Source organism: Podarcis bocagei (assembly GCF_964188305.1).
Source record: "Podarcis bocagei genome assembly, chromosome: 16".
Classification (NCBI taxonomy): Eukaryota; Metazoa; Chordata; class Lepidosauria; order Squamata; family Lacertidae; genus Podarcis; species Podarcis bocagei.
The window spans coordinates 29,566,138-29,585,074 of NC_138142.1; the positions used below are offsets into that span (position 1 = coordinate 29,566,138).

General features: G+C 46.8%; 1 protein-coding gene across 1 annotated transcript; it reads right to left on the reverse strand.

Annotated features, from left to right (window-relative positions):
* Positions 1–220: 220 nt before the first annotated feature.
* LOC308575452 (solute carrier family 22 member 6-A-like) lies at positions 221–14,966 on the reverse strand. Its single transcript, XM_081174125.1, has 10 exons — positions 14,530–14,966; positions 11,407–11,510; positions 8,497–8,651; positions 7,344–7,512; positions 6,501–6,624; positions 5,686–5,801; positions 4,618–4,832; positions 3,458–3,566; positions 2,102–2,305; positions 221–1,123 (listed from the first exon to the last, which is right to left on the reverse strand). Exons 1-10 carry the CDS (start codon positions 14,911–14,913, stop codon positions 1,033–1,035), a joined length of 1,671 nt encoding a protein of 556 aa, XP_081030251.1. The 5' UTR covers positions 14,914–14,966; the 3' UTR covers positions 221–1,032.
* Between the last annotated feature and the right edge of the window lie 3,971 nt (positions 14,967–18,937).

The following is an 18,937-nucleotide window of genomic DNA, read 5'->3' on the forward strand; positions in this document are numbered from 1 at the left end:
GTGGGATGGACTGAATGATGAACAGGAAGACGTGTGAATGCAAATTAAAACAGGATGAATGTTCAATGAAGAAAGACAATAGGAAAAAATAAGCACCCTTAGATGTACTGCTGGGTAAATGTTTCGTGGTTATTGTGTTTGTATTTGTTTAAAAACCAATAAAAATTGTGTTGGGTTTTGTTGTTGTTGTTGCTTTTTAAAAAAAGACTGGACAATGGGGTTCCTTCAGACAATATGTTTATTCAGGATTTATCCCGACTTGCCTGCACAAAGCTTAAGCAGAGCTTAGATTATTGCAGATCTTTATTGCACATTTGTTATTATTTGTCCGCAGGGAGGTTATACAAGGTCCTGCATTCATCCCAATTTGTTCGCATGGCAGTTATATGTCTTCCAGTAAATCATCTGTTCGTCCCACACTTTGCATTTCCCTGGCCACTGAATACACTACAGCCACCATCTCATTAAAATGCAAACGATATTCATTTCCTCTGCTAGCTCTCTTCAGCATCTCCTGTTAAGGTTGAGGGTGGGAGGAAGCCCCGTAGCTCTACTGTTCTTCAGTGTAGGTCAGCCTTCACCAGCCTGGGTCACCCCCCCCCCCGAATGTTTTGTTCTCTGAATCACCCATTGCCCCTGGTCATTAGCTGTGCTGATGGGAGTTGGAGTCCCAAACACCTGGAGGTGTCCAGTTTGGCAAAGGCTGGTGTAGACAATACTGACCTAGTAGGATTTGGCTTGGTAAGAAGCAGCTTCCTATATTCCACCTCACATTTTAGAAATGAAGTTTCATCAGCCTGGAGGAAAGCAGGTCAAGAATGCAAGCCAAACAGAATCAGAGTCCAAATACCATCAAGTCCACCCATTACAGGAAGTCCAGATTTTTTGTCCCCTTGAGTGATGCCATCCAGTCTGTCTTTCTGAACACAGAGCACGGAGCACGTCAGCCTTTTTCCAAAGGGTAAGATTAACCTCAAGCAGCAAGAACTGAACATCCCCCAAAGTCAGTCCACAAGCCATTCTCTCCTCTCCTTAAACAGCATCCTTTGTGGTTTCAGGCTTGGTGGTGTTGAGAAGGGCCTCCATCTGCTGTTGCTGCTTTGGGTCCTTCTGGCCCTGAGATCTGAACAAGACAGAAGGTCCATGAAATACAGTTTGCTACTCCCCCCAATAATGATATAATGTATGCCTGTGCATCTGACGGCACTTTGTAGATCAAACCCATTTGTTTCTCCTGTTCACATAAGTAAGGGGTGCTGTGTGTGTATGTAAGGTCCACAGCTCACTGGTAGAGCATCTAGTGGGATAAGAGAGCTGAAAATAATGCCAATGTATTTCACAACTGGCAACCCATGCACCCCTTTGTGAAACAAAAATGCTTGTTTACAAAGCTATTGCACTACCAACCTTATTGTATGCTTGTGAAACATGGACCACTTATAAACACCATCTCCAACTCCTTGAAAGATTTCATCAACGGTGTCTCCAAAAAAATTTACATATCACTTGGAAACACAGGAGAACTAATACCAGTGTACTGGAAGAGGCAAGCATCACCAGTATCAAAGCAATTCTTCAGCATCAACTTCTTGGACTGGTTATATTGTTCAGATGCCTGATTATTGTCTTCCAAAGCAACTACTCTATTCCAAACTTAAAAACGGAAAGTGTAATGTTGATGGTCAACAAAAGAGGTTTAAAGACTCTCTCAAGGCAAATCTAAAAAAATGTAGTATAAACACAGACAATTGGGAAACACCGGCCTGTGAGTGCTCCAGTTGGAGAACAGCCTTTACCAAAGGTGCCGTGGACTTGGAAGATGCTTGAACTCAGCACAAAAGGGAGAAATGTGCTAAGAGGAAGGCATGTTTGGCAAACCTTCACCGTGATCAACTCCCACCCAGAAACCTATGTCCCCACTGTGGAACGATGTGTGGGTCCAGAATTGGCCTCCAAAGTCACCTATGGACACACCATTAAGACCATGTTCATGGAAGACAATCTTACTCAGCTATGAGTGATCGCCAAAGAAGAAGATAAGGCAGCTTCCCTTCCTCCTATGAGGAATGTTGGGAAGTGTCCTGACAGCTTCAGTGCTCACCTGTTCTCAACCTGCTCGATTGTTTCTGGCAGCGAGGCATTGCGGGTTTCTGGCAGGAAGATGGCAGCGATCCCAGACACCACGGGGGCAGTACCGTAGATCAGGTGCGGCAGGTAAGGGAAGTACTCACCGGATATCTTCACCAGGGGGGCTGATATGCCACCCAAGCGAGACAAGGTGTTGCCTAGACCCATGCCAGTCTGCCTGCAAGTCAAGAAGCAAAAGCATTATCCACACAGCTTAGTGGACCCATCCGGCATCCGCAAAGGAGGCACAGTAAATGCAGCCCCACTCCCTGTAACAGGAACTGGAAAACCCACACACTCCAAGGTACACCGCAGAATAAAGGCTCAGTCCTCCCTCCCCCTCAACAGGGGGTAGTTATCAGCCTTTTTTTAACCTTCAGAGCAGGTGTGATGTTGTCATCTACCCGAACGCAGTGATAAAGAGGCCTTCAACTTTGCTTATTACAGTTTAGCCATAGAGGAAGTCAGCAAATGAAGCAAGGAACCAAACTGAGGCTGGCTGCCCTTTTCTTTGATGGGGTTCCTGCTTCATGCTAGCAGTTGAAATGGTGGTGCTTCTCTGCAAGATTACTTGCATTTCTACTTAAAAGCTAAAGGCTGCACTTCCGCTGGTTGTCGATCTTTGGTGAAAGCTCCTTGTATTTCAAAGCATGCAATCAGAAGAAAGTACCATTGAGGTTAGTGGAGCTTGCTCCTGCGAAACTATGCATAGGATTGCGGCCATCACTGATCCTAACAAATTGGGTAGCTGCTGCTGTTTGGTGTGTGCATAATAATAACAGAGGGAATTTTTGGACTCTTGTGAAGTGTTTGGCTACAGTGAGCTCTTGCACCTCAAAACCTCCCATTCTAGTTTAGTGCAAGGGTGGGGGGGCTTCTGCCCCAGAGGCTAATTGTGACCGTCTCCCCAGACCACCCCCCTCACTGGCCTGGCTTCACATCCTGAGTGCCTTTGCCTGGCTGGAATGTGTCCTTGGACTCTGTTAATGCCCCTAGCTTGCCTGGCAGAGAAAGTTGTGTGTGTAGAAGTTCACCTACCATGCAAATGGGGGGGGAATCACATTCATTGCTCTGCCCACTTTTACCTCTGGCTCCACCCACCACTGGCATGTGGCCCCCAGAAGATTTTCCAGAAGGGAATGTGGCCCCTGGTCTGAAAAAGCTTCCTCACCCCTAGAGGAAAAGGGTAGCACTGAAGAGGAGGTGAGCAAGGGATGTGAAAGGGCCACACCCCCAGGCCACAGGTGTCCCCTGCTTTTTGAGGCCAATCTATTCTTCAGCAGCCCCCTAGAAGACGTGTCTCTCTCACACACCTATTCTCCTCACTTACCGGAGCACCGTTGGATAAAGTTCTCCAGTGTACAAATAGATGCAGTTGAAAGCAGCAGCCAAACACCCCTTCCCGAAGACAGCCAAGGCAGCCCGTGTGGTGGGCATATCTGGGGCAAAGGAAGGAAAAGCTTGGTGATACATTAAGGGATCTCCACTGGCCCATTTCCTGGAATGAAGCCTTGCACTCTTCTCTGTGACAGAAGCTACGTTGGGAGGCAGCAGCTCTTCGTGCAGTCTTCCCTGGACCTATGTGGAGATGCGAGGGATTGAACCTGCGACTGTCTGCACTCTGGCATGGAGCTACAGGCCTCCATCGTGCAGGCTGAATGAGGCCTTCCAGTCCTCTCTGTGCCCTGGAACTGGGATCATGGGTGGTCGTCAACTAATTTTTACACAGAGCAGACTCAGTGAAATCCATGGGCCTACTCTGGATGAAGAGTGAGTTGCCTACCACCTAATGTCTCCTGTTTACCTGGTTGTTAGACATGTGTATGTGTGGAAACTCCCAGCTTCTGTGTGGCTGGAATGCCACCTATTGTGAAATGGTAAGGGTCAGATCTGTTGCTTTGCCTCCACTTTGGGGCTGCAGCTCAGTGGTAGAGCATCTGCCTTGCATGTAGAAGGTCCCAGGTTCAATCCCTAATGGCATCCCCAGGTAGGACTGGGAAAGGTTGAAACCTTGAAGAGCCACTGCTGCTCAGTGTAGTCAGTGTTGACATAGATGGAGCAATGATCTGACTTGGTGTAAGGTAGCTTCCCGTTGCTTCTGACCCACTTTTGTCTCTGGCTCTGCAAATGTGGCCCCCAGAATGCTGCCCAGAGAAGAATGCAGCCTTCCGGGTGAATAGGCTCCCCAACCCCTAACATCAGCCCTCAATTGACTCCAGATCCTTGCTGGAGCTACATGCTGGGTTGCCTCGATTCCTTTTCTGTATCCGTTCTAAATCTACCCTTCTCCACGGGGAACTGTCTGAGGTCCTGAAGGTTCACACAATGTGCAACTTCAAGCCCAGAAGAGACCCCCGTTGTTCCATCTCCAGGATAACACAGCACTTCTCCATTCCACACCATCCATTGCCAATTGGCTTGATGTGGTGTGCTCAGATAATTCTTAGCACCACCCACACCTCTAGGCAGAAGAAGAACCTCCTCTCTGACCTTGTGGAACAAAGATGTTAGCCAGGATGGTCAGCCCTGCAAGGACGAGTGTGGCAGCTTGGGTGAACCGGCGCCCAATGTAACTGATGGTGAGGACCGAGATAAACTTGGCTGGGAAGTCAACCGCCCCAAAAACCAGCTGGATCAAGTAGATGTTGACGCCGAAGTGCTGGAGGTCCATGACCAGCCCATAATAGGCAAAACTGGTGGAGAACCTGGGGGTGGAAGAATGAGAGAGCTGGAAGGGAACTCAAGGGTCATTTAGTCCAACCCCACATCAAATGGCTCAGGACTGCAATACCTCAAGGCCCTTCTTTGTGTGCCTCCTCCACGAGAGGTCTGGGAGCGGCAACACAAGAACAGGCCTTTTTTGCAGTGGCTCCCCCTTTGTGAAATGCTCCCCCAGGGAGGTTCAGCTGGCACCTTCATTATTCACCATTAGGTGCCTGGCGAAAACGTTCCTCTTTAACCAGGCCTTTAGCTGATTGACATCCAATGCTCTTTTAAAATGTGTGTGGTGTGTGGGTGGGTGGGTGTTATTTGGTTGTTTTTGTTATGTATTTTGTGTTTTTATATTGCGATTTTATGTTGTAACCGCCCTGAGACCTGTGGTTATAGGGTGGTATACAAATTTAAGAATTCATAATCACCATTCTCATCCTAATGATCCTTGTTGTCGTTGGCTATGCTAGCTAGAAGCCTGGTGGAAGCTGGAGTCTAACAACACTTGGAGGGTGAAATTTTGGCTACCACTCTGGTAACGTACAGAAGGACATGGCTAGCTGGAATGATGAGCCAAGAATGCTCCACCCTCCAGCATTTTCTTTCAAGTCCCACTTTGCCTATATCTGCAACTGTTAACTAACATCCACATTTCATGGTACTGACAGTGGGTGGGGGCAGGTTTTGAGAATTCTACCCCTGCCACTGCCATTCAATGTAATTTCATGATTTGAGGGCTGGAGCCTTTCAGTGTGGTTTTACACTACTAGAAACTGCACAGCAAAGGGAGACTCCACTAATTGTGGAATTGCACGGCCCATGGACAACTCTCCAGTCAGAACTCACCACACAAAGCAGAGGCAGCAAGAGATCCTGCGCATGGTTGGAGTCCGTACCAAGTCCACAATGGTATAGCTGGATTTCAGGGACGCCATTTCTTCCTTCATGTTGGATCTCAAGAGCTGGCAGGGAGAAAAAAATGAATTCTCTGGTTACTGGGCACAAGCAGGAAATATCTGGAGGGGGAACTGAGGTTTTGCTTCTCCCCACTCCCAGTTTTTATAAGTATCAAAGCTGGAAGGTTTGAAGGTATAGCAAGAAGATAGAAACCACTATGGGCTCTTGAATCTTTGCCAGAATCAAATAGTTGGCCATTTCCTCTCTTTGCCTGCACTAAGAGTACTGTTAGCCAAATCTATTTTGCAGATAAGAACACTTACATTTGATTCCGTTCTCATTTAAAGGCAAATCTACCTGATTCACATTTTCTGAAACAATATGTGAGCAAAAACATTGCCTTCCTTTGAATTTCACACCTCCAAATATTGCAATTTGCTTCTCCAGACAAGTAATTTGTACAAAAAATGCATAAGGTGTCCATAGAAATGCACACATTAGTGAAAATAGTTTGCAAAAAAAAACATTATTTAATGGGAAATTTATTTGCAAACAGTGCAAATCAGGTCAGTTCCAATCAAAATACAAACCCAGCCAAATTTCTTCCCCATCCTTATCTCAGACTGGTCTACCACTCAAGGTTATTGTGGGGATAGAATTTTGGAGAGAATTGTGTACACAGCCTTGGTTTCCTTAGAGGAAAGGTCAGCTACAAATGTAATACATGAACAAGTTAGTTGGTGTGTGTGTCCTCCCAATTTCACCTCGACATTTAGCTTGTCGCTGGCTTCAGGCTTCCCGTTCATCCTGGCTGCCCTCTTCAGCTCCTTCACAGCCTGCTCTGGCTTGCCAGCCAACACCAGCCAGCGGGCTGATTCAGAAAACCACCTGTTGGGTTAGGTGCAAGACAGTGAAGTAAGGAATATAAAGATGAGGTACACATTCCAGAGTCAACAAGGGCCCCTCCAGACTGAGGGACATTTAGGCGAGGCGTCATGGCTATGGGAAAATGTGCCTTTTAGGTATCAGAGAAATCAGTAAGATTGGAGATATGGACTCTGCTCTAGTTCGAAAATGAGAAGAAGAATGAAGCTGACAGCTAGCAATATAAAAAAAGTGTGAAATTCCTGCTTCCACCTGTGACCACAAACTGCCAGAACAGGAAAGTGCTGCCATATAGATGGTTTATTTTTGAAAACGTTTCCTTGTACCTTCTGCTTCATTTTGAGGAAGTGAACATTATATTTCATATGATGGGACTATGCATTAAAAATCTTTTGAATTCTGCGTGTCGGCAGAGGACTCTGTGGCTCTTATAAGGTCAGAGACTTCTCTTTCTCAGGTACCCAAATAAAGAGCTAAGAGGAATCTTTGCATGGTTGTTTGTTTTTTTAATCAAGATAGGCATATTTGTATATAATTTTGCCTATGTCAGGAGAAATTCACACTAAAATGCTGCGGAATCTTTATTGTAGAGATTGCAGACGGATGTGAACCAAAGACTGGGAGGGGGGGGGGAGGACAATGAGAAACTGAGAGGAACCCAACTTGACAGGTTTGCTCCTTCCCTTCTCCACCCTAAAACCACAGCTACGCAAAGACATTACCAGGAGTAGATGAAGAAGAGGAAATAGGGCAAGGAGACAGCCAGCTGCAGCCAGCGCCACTCTGGGATGAGGTAGGCCAACCCTGCCAGGATCATCTGTCCAATCGTGTAGGCCAAGCCGTTGTAGGTTGACAGCAAGGGCCGGGTCCTTGTGGGCGTCCATTCCACACCTGGCGGGGGGAGCAGGGAGAGAAACGGAAGCTGTGGGAGGCAGTCTGCCCCCTCCAGGTGACACCTTACTGGATTGTGGTGCTGCTATTCACTTCATGTACCTCAAGGAAAGAGAATCTCAGTCCCCAAGGGCCAAATGTGGCCCTCCAGGCCCCTCTACCTAGCCTTTGGGACTCACCTCAGACTATTACCTCTGCAGCCACACTCATTTATCCTGAGTCAGTCCCCCACCCCACTTTTTGGCATGAGGGTCATGTTTCCATACCCTCCAATATGACGTGGCCAAAATCTAGACACCATCTTCTGGGTCATGTGATGGGGGGGAAATGCTTTTTTCGGGGTGAGATCTTGGCTCACAAGAGAGCAAGCTGCTGCTGCTGCTGCTGCTTCTTCTTCTTCTCCTTCTTCTTCTTCTTCTTCATTTTATTTGAATTTATATACCACCCTATACCTGGAGGTCTCAGGGCAGCTCACATAACAAAATGGCTGCCATGCTCTCACAGGAAAAAACCCCAGGATGTCCCAGTTTTTCCAGGGCAGTTGACAGGTACGCATTTCCTTCTGGACAACCTTTCCTATTCTGTGAAGCATCCTGAGATCTTTTGACAAAGGGCGGTATATAAATTTAATAAATTGAAAATGATAAATAATAACCTCCTGGGGCCCACATGCCAGTGGTGAGTGGGGCCAGAAGCAAAAGCAGACACAGCCAGAAAAAGGCAAATCTTACCTTTCTACAGCAGCCTAGTTTCTACACACATGATTTGCTCGCTCACACCCCTCTCTATCCAGGCCAGCAAGATGTTCAAGGACATGTTCCAGACAGGCCAAAACATTTACAGGGGGTGGGGGGCAGGCAGGATCAGTGAGGAGCATAGCCTGGGGAGAGTCCTGCGGGCCAGGCAAAGAGAACTGAAGGGCCACATTTCTGGCTTAAAGTGAGGAGTGGGTGTAAACGGGAAGGGGAGGGGAATCCAACTCACACAGAGAGAAGATATTGAGGACAGTGCCAGAGTAGGCCATCCCTGTCAGGAAGCGAAGGGTGCAGTAGGCACTGAAGGTGGGGGAAAAGGCGGAGGCCGTCCCTGTGACAGCCAGTTGCAGGCAGGACCAGATGAGAATCAGCCGCCGTCCAAACCTGCGAGGTAGCAGAGGAAGGGAGAAGAGAGGAAGAAAGAGAGAGACTTTTGAGAAGCAACTCCTGGTAGGGACATTGGAAGGTCCCTTAAAGGTAAAGGGGCCCCTGTCCGTTTGGCCCAGTCACGGATGACTCTGGGGTTGTGACGCTCATCTCACTTTATTGGCCGAGGGAGCCGGCGTACAGCTTCCGGGTCATGTGGCCAGCATGACTAAGCCGCTTCTGGCGAACCAGAGCAGTGCCCGGAAACGCCGTTTACCTCTCCGCCAAAGCAGTACCTATTTATCTACTTGCACTGTGTGCTTTTGAACTGCTAGGTTGACAGGAGCTGGGACTGAGCAACGGGAGCTCACCCCGTCGCGGGGATTCGAACCGCCAACCTTCTGATCGGCAAGCCCTAGGCTCTGTGGTTTAACCCACAGCGCCACCCGTGTCCCTGGAAGGTCCCTTAGACAGCATCAAAGGCTATGTCTGTCTAGCCCTTTTTTGGCTGGAGGGCCACATTTTCCCCAAGGCAACCATCCAGGGGCAACTTGGCATTTGGTGTGTGTGACCAGAGGCAAAACCAGGAGCAATAATGGATGCACAGTTGACCTTGGTACTTGTAGGCTCACATGCACACACATGTTTCTCTAGACTCTGTCTAGGCAAGAAAAGAGTCGTTATCAGAGTTCAGGCACACATGCCAGCCATCTCACTGAGAGCCAGTGTGGTGTAGTGGTTAAGAGTGGTAGACTCGTAATCTGGGGAACCGGGTTCACGTCTCCGCTCCTCCACATGCAGCTGCTGGGTGACCTTGGGCCAGTCACACTTCTGTGAAGTCTCTCAGCCCCACTCACCTCACAGAGTGTTTGTTGTGGGGGAGGAAGGGAAAGGAGAATATGTTAGCCGCTTTGAGACTCCTTCGGGTAGTGATAAAGCAGGATATCAAATCCAAACTCTTCTTCTTCTTCTTCTCATACCACAAACACTCCATTTTATTTATTTATTTTATTTGTCCCGCTTTTTTGTGCTATAGCGTAAAAGTTCGCCTCCAGACAGCAACAGTGTGGCGACTATTGGGGAAGGTGGTAGAGGGACAGACGAAGGATGAGGATGAGGAATTTGCAGAAAAAGAGAAATTGATATTAATTAGAGACAAATCTGTGCAGCGTGTAAAAGTGGATGAATTGGAATATATCTGAGAGAGTGGGAAACCAGTTTTTTTGGGGGGGTGTATTAAATTAATATTAAATTGGTTTTGCTGTGTTATAAATTAATCAGCAAAAATTTTTTTAAGCTGATGAGTGGACAGTCACCGCTGATGTGTTGCTATTGGGTCAATTACATCTCACAGAGCACACCCTCCAAAGAAAACTCAACAATCTTCTGTATCTGCAGCTGGAGGACATTGTGCCTGGTGGTGTCCAAGGTGCTGCCTCTGCCTTGATTTCGCCTGTGGGCCTCAAGCTCCCCCAGAACTGGGCACATGTAGAGCAAATGCTCCACCTCTGACCTCCCTCACAGCAGGACAGGCTGCTTCTCTGTCTGGCCTGGTGTTGTCGGCTCTGGTTGGCAGTAGCTATCCTGGTTCTCTGGGAACTCAGGCAGGAAAGGGTCTTTCCCACTGCCTACTATTTGAGGACAGTTGCTGCCTGTCAGTGTATGCAGTACTGAGCAAGATGGATCCATGGCTTCCTATATTTTCCTTGAACTGTGGGTGCCCAGCATTGAACCTGGAAGCTTCAGCAATGGAATGCATGTGTCCTTCCACAGAGCCCTTAAATTGTGTGTGTGTAAAATGGGATTTGTATGCATTAAATAAAATATACATTATCAATAAAATTCGGAGTTTAAAACAAGATAACTTTAAAAAAAAGTTTTAAAACACAATAATTAATTTGATACATGTTAAAATACATGTCAACTTTGTGCTATCTGGATAGGCTTGTCTAAGCAAAAACAATTTCTAGGAGGCATCAAAAGCAGTATGGAATCCTGCAATTTAAGCATCCTTCACAGGTGAGTTTCGAAAACCATCACCAACAGTGGCTGAAATTCTAAAAGTTGGCTTTGAAAATGCTGCCACATTTCAGATGTGTGCAAAATTTAATTATGTGATGATAATGATGATGATTTTACAAAATGTTGAGACCACTAAACATCAAAGGCTGTACCTACTCAGAGTAGGCCCATTGAAAGCAACAACCCTACATTAGTCATGCCCTTTAATTTCTGTGAGTCTACTCTGAGCAGCACTAACATTGGATACAACCTTAGGATACCCTAGAAGTGCAAAAAAGAGAGAAATGCATAATATAAAGCCAATAAAACACCATAAAAACAAAATAAAACAAATAGCAGGCATATCTTCAATGCAATACTAGTGTAGCTCTGTAAAGGCATTTATTTATAGTCTTTTAAACAATTTGTATACTCTCTCTGCGTACTACTGCAGTTGCCTCTAAAGTATGTTGTTAACAAGCAAGCTAAGGCTGCTCTGTCAATTGCAGAACAGCACTTTGTACATGCTCCATAGACATTTCTCAGCATCTCAGAATCTCTAGAGAATTCCAGTAGGCCCAGAATATGGCCTAAGGGCACATCAAGTCATCACTCTGCTGAAGCTGAGCTGGTCTGGATCTGGCGTGTTTGCTTGGATGAACACCTGGGAAACTTAAACACATCGCCTTGGCTTCCATGTTGGAAGGAAGGTGGGAGAACCATTGAAATAACATAAATGAATGAAAACAAACAATTTGCTCCCTCTCCTCACCTGTCTGAGAGGCCTCCATAGACAATTCCTCCCACCAGCACGCCAGCCATGTAGAGGGACTGAGCCATCTGCTTCAAAGTTCGCGCAGAGCACACCAGGTCCCACTGCAACAGGGCGGGAGGGGGCGGCAGAGAAGAAAAAACAAAACGATTCATAAAGCACTGGGTGGTGTTGAATCTCTTCCCTCCTTAGTTAGACCACAAAGGCTAGTGACTTCAAGCCCTGCTTCTGGGTTTCCTCCAGGAGTCTGATTGGCCACCGTGAGAAGAAAGATGCCGCACTAGATGATCTAGTGCGCTCCTTTGACGCTCTGATGTTGTGGCGTCTATCAACAACATTGAACTAGGGAAGATGGAGCAAGCTCGTTTTCTCCTGCTCTGGAGGGTAAGGATCTGAACCAATGGATTCAAGTTATAAGAAAGGAGGTTTTCTGACAATAAGAGCAGTTTGACAGCAGAACAGACACCCTCAGGAGGTGGTGGGCTCTCCTTCCTTGCAAGGTTTTTAAGCAGAGGTTGGGTGGCCATCTCTCAGAGATTCTTTAGCTGCAATTCCTGCACTGCAGGGGGTTGGACTAGATGGCTCTCAGGGTCCTTTCCAACTCTCTGGTTCTATGATTATAGGGCAGCTAAATGGAGTCCCCATGAACAAGATGTGTCTACCATTAATTACCAAATGTGCAGGGAGGGATCAGGTATTTACCCCAGCAAATTATTTGTCAAAATTACAAATACAGTACCTAAATGCAGACGGTCATTTCCCCTCGCTAGATTCAACGTGCTGCCATCTGCCTTATTGCAGGGCAGATTTGAGGGTAAATCATACGTAGAAGGAGTCTGCCCCTGCAGCTTGATATAGGTAGAAACTGTCTCTCATGCCTTGTTACGCTGCCATTTCTATGGGGATATACACTCAGTATTTATTACCCCTGCTATGCAAAAATACCCAAATGAATCTGAACTTCAATGTCTAAAATCCCTGGTAGAGGACAAGGATCCTGAGATTACATTAAGGGTAGCCAAATTCTGTGTGATTGCCATAAAACTTAGGGAACAAGCTGTACTATCATAATGATTAAGGTTTTAAATGATAATTTTAGGTTATATGTTAATGACCAAGTTTTAATTTATATATTTTTTAACTGTTGCTATATCTGTATTGTCCCTGTTATACCTAATTGCAAATTCAAATGTATCCCTGTCGTTTTTTATGACTTCCTTGATATTGTATGTGGACTGGAACTGGTCTGCGACCGAAATAATAAATTCATTCATTCAAAAAGGGAAGGACTTTTGTCCTCATGCTGTGCTGGAAGCCTCCCAGAGTGGCTGAGGAAACCCAGCCAGATGGTGGGGCATAAATTTTTTATTATTATTATTATTATTATTATTATTATTATTATTATTATTATTTCCTTCTGAAGCCTGCTCCGATCCAGTAGGGTTCTCCTTAGACTTGTGACTATACAACATGAGGTGCTTCTAGCTTGCCTACCACAGGCATGGTGGGTAGACATATGCCTGCCAATTGAGATCTCAAGAAAGCTAAATTCTGCACCTACCTGGGACCCTACTCTGTGCTGGTGTGTGATGCAAACTTCAGCAGTCCACGATACACGCAAGCCCTGACCTCAAAATGCCTCTTGGTGTGCTTAGTAAAGGAACAGGCAACCTGCCTAAATTCCTGCAGCCCTTGATCTAAGAACGTAAGAGCACAATAGGAGCTTGAGCTGCTGGATCAGGCCAAAGGGGTCCCGTCTAATCCAGTTCTCACAGTGGCTAACTAGCTGCCTCTGGGAAGCCCTGAGAGCAACAGCAACACCCTCTGCTCTTGCAATTTCCGGCAACTGGTAGAATAATAGAATTGTAGAGTTGGAAGGAACCACAAGTGTCATCTTGTCCAAAGCCCTGCAATGCAGGAGTCTTTTGCCCAACGTGGGGCTCAAACCCATGACCCTGAGATTATGAGCCCAACGCTCTACCAGCTGAGCTATCCAGGAGAAGCATACCACCTCTGAGTATGGAGGCAGAGCATAGCCATCATAGTTGCTAGCCCCTGACAGCCGTTACCTCCATGAATTTGTCTAAACCTCTTTTCAATCCATCCAAGTTGGTGGCCATCACCAATTCTTGTAGGGGGCGGGGCGGTTTCCATAGTTCCAACTATGCACTGTGCGAAGAAGGACTTTCTTTTGTCAGTCCTGAATCTTAAGTGCCAAAAGCCCTCTCTGTGGCTGATTGGAAAGATGGCAAGCACAATCTGTCCCTCTCAGGGCATCCTGCTGGATGGGAGGAAGATACAAAGAGAAGAGGACTTCAGAAAGGGAAAGACAGAAGAGGGGGCCACAGAAAGAGCAGGATAGTAGGAAAAGAGAAGAGGGGGTAGAATCCTAGAACTGTAGAGTTGGAAGGGACCACAAGCAAGGCTGGGCGATATCTGGTTTTCAACATTGTGTAATATCACCAGCTAAACATCGTGATATACCGATAGATCACGATGTCTGAAGTAAGCATGGAGCTATGGAGAGGCATTGGCTGGATTCATGTTTTTTCCTGAATCGTGCTTTTGCCAGCGCCTGCCCTTGTGACTCTCTGCCCCCTGGCAGGAGGCAGGGGAGAGCTGAGCCGGCAGAGATAACAGGGGCTGCAGGAATCGAGAAAAGCATTGGCTGACTTCACAGTTTTCCCCACATTGTGATTTTTGCAGGGCACACACACACATATCATGATATGTGATAAACTGCCGGGTCAAAAATTATGAAGCCGATATCACTTCACATTGGTTTTGGATGATATAGCGATATATCTCCCAGCCCTAACCACAAGAGTTATCTAGTCCAATCTCCTGCAATGCAGGAATCTTTTGCCCAAGGTGGGAAACGAACCCACAACCTTGAGATTAAGAATCTCATGCTCTACCAAATGAGCTGCAGCCTGGTAGCACCTCCCACTTCTGAATCTGGCCCCACCTCTTTCGGTGGCCTTGCCCATTACCACCATGCGGCCCCAAAGGGATCACCTCAAAGGAAGCGTGGCCCTTGGATGGAGAAAAGGCTGCTCACCCCTGACTTAGAACAACACCCACCAACTCAGCAGCCTGGCCCTGAGCAACGCTGGTCCTCACCTCGGTGACGATGGTGCTTGGGAAGACCGTCTTGTCGTACACCCACCCATCCTTGCATGTCTCCGTGTCCATCTCGGTCCAGTTCGCTATGGTGGCATTCAGGAGCTGCCCCTGGTGGTGGATGAAGCGGCGACATTGCTCGGGCTGCCCTTTCTCATCCATGGGGATGGAGACTTTGAGGAGATCTTCTGCTTCCAGGCTTTGGTTCCCGGAAGTGCCATTGGGGTGGTGGACCAAGCAGTGGTGGCCTGGGGTACCTGCGGTGAAGTTCTGCAGGATCATGTGACTGGCCATCATGAAAATGGGGAGGGACAACAAGACCACATGGATGATCTGGAAGCGTCCCATGCTGCCAACGTGTTCCAGGAGCTCGGCAAAACCCATTGTGCCTGGCTGGAGAGCACGATGCTCTGGTTTAAGATGCAGTTATCAGTTTATGACAAGTCTACCAATCACCGGCAACCAAAACCGGATGCCTGGCAATCAACACAACAATGGGACTAGACACCCGTTGGCCACTAAGATGGGTTTTGGAGGTTGCCATAAAACCTTGCCAAGACCTTCGGAGGTGCGTTGGAATTTATCTCCTTGGATCACGAGATAAACATCTTTCCGACTTAGGGCAGTGTGGTACATCCCATGGGAGAAGCCTTCTTGATGGTGGCAACCTTTGCTGAGAGCCTCTCAAAGGGGCTGGGCTTTATTTCTGCCCCGTGAGTCTCAACCTCCAACAAACCGGCTGGGGAGGAAGCATCACTTGGGGGCGATATTTAAAGTCCATCATCAATGCCCTGGTTAAAGGATGACAGTGGTTTGGTGGTGGTGGAGGGGGTCAGAGAGTGCCAAAAGGGGGAGAGTTGAGAGGAAACATCTGGGTTGTATTCTAGCACAAAGTGCGCCTGGGGCTCTTTCTGACCCTGATTTCACGAGGGTGAGTGTATGATTCACACGTCAGTGTTAGGGATTAACTTTAACTGGGACCGATCCAGGCTGTCCTGAGAGCCACCCCTCAACTTGCCATTCCGGGGTGTGGGCTGAAGTGACCCACAGACTTTGCAGCCCTGTAGCGATTAGGTGGCTGCTCTGGAAGTCATACCGTCAATACCCTCCCCACCAAGGCTCCCTCATTACATGACTCATTACACAACTCTCTCATTTTGACAGACATTCCAGGCTTTTAATGAGTCATAGAATCACAGAATTGTAGAGTTGGAAATGTTCCCGAGGGTCATCTAGTCCAACCCCCTGCAGTGCAGGGATCTCAGCTAAAGCATCCATGACAGATGGCCATCCAACCTCTTCTTTAAAACATCCAAGGAAGGAGAGGCCAGCACCTTCCAAGGGAGTCCGTTCCACTGCCACTTACCATCAGAAAGTTCTTCCTAACATTTAGTCGGACTCTCCTTTCTTGTAACTTGAATCCTTTTTTTTTTTTTAAAAAAATGCTTTTTATTAAGTTTTCTATAATTTGAATCCAATGGTTGAGTCCTACCCTCCAGAGCAGCAAAAAACAAGCTTTCTTCATCTTCCATGTATTACAAGCATAGGTATTGTGCCACTAGGCTGCATCTTTTCAACTCCTACTCAGAGTAGACCCACTGGCATCAACAGACATGGAGGATTTAAGTCCATTAATTTTCAGTTCAGTTCAGATTTAAATATACACCTGCCTAAGAAACCAGCTAAACTGCATATAAATAGGTCCAGGGACTTTTGTTCTAGGCACCTTTCAAGTTGATTCAGGTGTGTGCGAAACTAAAAGGGAATACACTTGCCAGGTATGTTTTCTTCCAGTTACAAGCTTCACCTATCAGTTGCAGCAGAGCTCCCTCTCCTGATCCTGGTGGTTTCCTTAGGCTAAAGACATAAATTTCTATTTTGAAAAGCTGTTCCCTCTCCCCCCGCCACCCTCTTTTTTTTCTTACAAGTTAAGCTAAGAGAATTAATTTCACTTTTAGCAGATGCTTGTCTGCATCTTTTTTTTTATTACTGGCTCACCGAGATGCCACAAAGGGGCTTCAGAAGCTCCCTCTTTCAACTCGTGCCGCTTCGTACATATCTATTTTCTCTTCATACACACTACAAATCCCTCTGATTTCCCCCTGGCATGGGGATTAAGTGGAGCACTTCACCTGTTGGGTTTCTGCCTGTCAAGCATCTGTGGAGGGCACAGGAGCCCTGCCAGGGAGATGAAGGGCCCCTGCAGCTTCATGACTCCACTTTCCCCATCTACTCTCCCCCTCATCTTGCTTCCTCAGCTTTCCTGAGGGGCTATTGTTTTATTGCTCTTGTCCCGCTCTCCTTTTCCAAAGAGGCAAATTGCTAGACCTCAATCAGAAAAAACTGACTGAGTTGGGGCTGGAAGGAAAAGATGTGGGGAAATGCAGGTGGGGCAAGCTGACCTCCGCCTTGTGATTCTTGACAAATGACCACTGGCTCCCTTCTCATATGCTCCCCTCTCCCTCTTCTCTTTCCTTGCACTTCATAGACAATATGAGAGGAAACAATATGTCAGGCCCACCCCTCCCCTGACAGACATAAAATGGCCGCCTTATCCATTGCTATGGAGATGGGAGATGTAATTACCTGCAGGGAAAGGAGGTTGCAGTTGGGAAGGGGACTTGGAACTGGTTCCAAATTTTGGAAAAGAGAAGTAAGCGTTTGTGTGGGTTTATTATTATTATTACTATTGCAATCCAACCCAGCAGTCCTGTTATCCTTCCTTCCTTCCATCCTTCCTTCCTTTAGCCACACAGGTGGCGTTGGACACAGGCCTTCAGAGCCGGCCTTTACAGTGCTTTATGTCAGAAAGGAGAAACCAGCTGGACAGTGTGTGCTTTTTAAAAAACAACAGCGCTTCCTTTAAGGAAAAAGATTCCTGCTTTCTGCCAGTATTAACAGAAGCAAAGATCTTGGCCAGGCAGTATTTCTTACCCACCAACATTTCTCAGATTAAAACAGGGATGTGCTTGTAAAAAAGAAAACAAAAACTCTTATCTTAACTCAGGATTTATTTCTATGGTGCTGCAAGGCCACAGAAGGGGCCTGATTATTGCCACCTACAGGCCAGAATGCTATTTCTCCTGAGTTATAATTGTTTCTAAAGCCTGGTCTCTCGCAAAAACTTCCAAAAGATCTCTAGCACTGGATAAAGGTTTTGGTCTGGGAAGCACATTGCAAAGTACGGGATGAACGAATGGTTAACAGGAAGACATGTAAACACCCTGCAAGCAAGTTAGGGTGAACACAGGACAAATGCTTATTGTTGTATTACTGCCCTGCAAACAAGTCAGAACAAATGCTCACTAAAGACCAGTCTAAGGGCCCCTTCAGACATCCTTTTTATTCTGCATTCATGATCATTTGTGCTCATGATGGTAATATCAGGGCAGTTAGACACGTCTGATAATTTTGAGGTAGACAAACAGCTTCATCTCCAATCAGTGCATGTCCTGTACCTTCCTGATAAAATCCTGTAACTTTGTATAACATAAATGCCTAGGCCGCTGGTAGGATGTTCCCCACTTTTGCTGAGCTATCGTGCAGAAGTGCCCATCTGGATAGCAGCAACACATTTTCTTGGAATGAAGGGGAGCAGAGACTGTGGTGTCTTTAGGCTATATGGTTTCATTTGCACATAACCTGAGCGTTAGATGGAGGGGCTCACAGTATCCCCGCAAATATTCCTTCTCCCTTAGTCTCAGCTTTGGATTCCATCACACATCTCTCTTTCTGCTAGGCAGTGCTTTGTCCTGGATCTTTTAAAAAAAGCTCAACAATTTTGGGGTGTCCTGGTTTTTACTTATTAAAATATGGCAACCCTAGCTCAACAGATGACATTAAACTTCTGGCAGTCCAACAATGTATTTTGTGGTGTTATGTCCACCTGCTCTTCTGATGGCAGGGTGTGATCCTGCTTCGGGCTGAGTTTGGATGTCCACCCAAACTCAACAGGATCCCTCTTTCTTTGTGTCAGCTTGTGTGAGAAGGGGGATCGATCCTGCTTAGCGCTAGGTCCTCGCTTTGTGCGGTGCTGTTGGTCAGGCTCTTTGGGAGCTACACAAAGCAGCATTGGGCTAGCCCCACCCTTTCGGTCAAGCTCTGCCGTTACTTATGGCTTGCCCCAAATTTCCTCATGGGCCAAATGGGGAAGCCTGGTGGGCCAAGGCTGGCCCATGGGTTGGAGGGTCCCCACTCCTGATCTAGGGATACAAAAATTCACCTCATGAGCTGAAGGCCTCTTGCCTTGCCTTGCCTCAGGCAACAATACAACTTCAGTAAAGGTTAAAGGCAGGTCTGAACACAAAGTGTGAATGAGTTTTAACATAATATTTCAACAAACACCACTAACACAAAGAATAATGTCCTGATGGGAAATGTAATTGTGCTGAAATAAAATGCAGAAGCA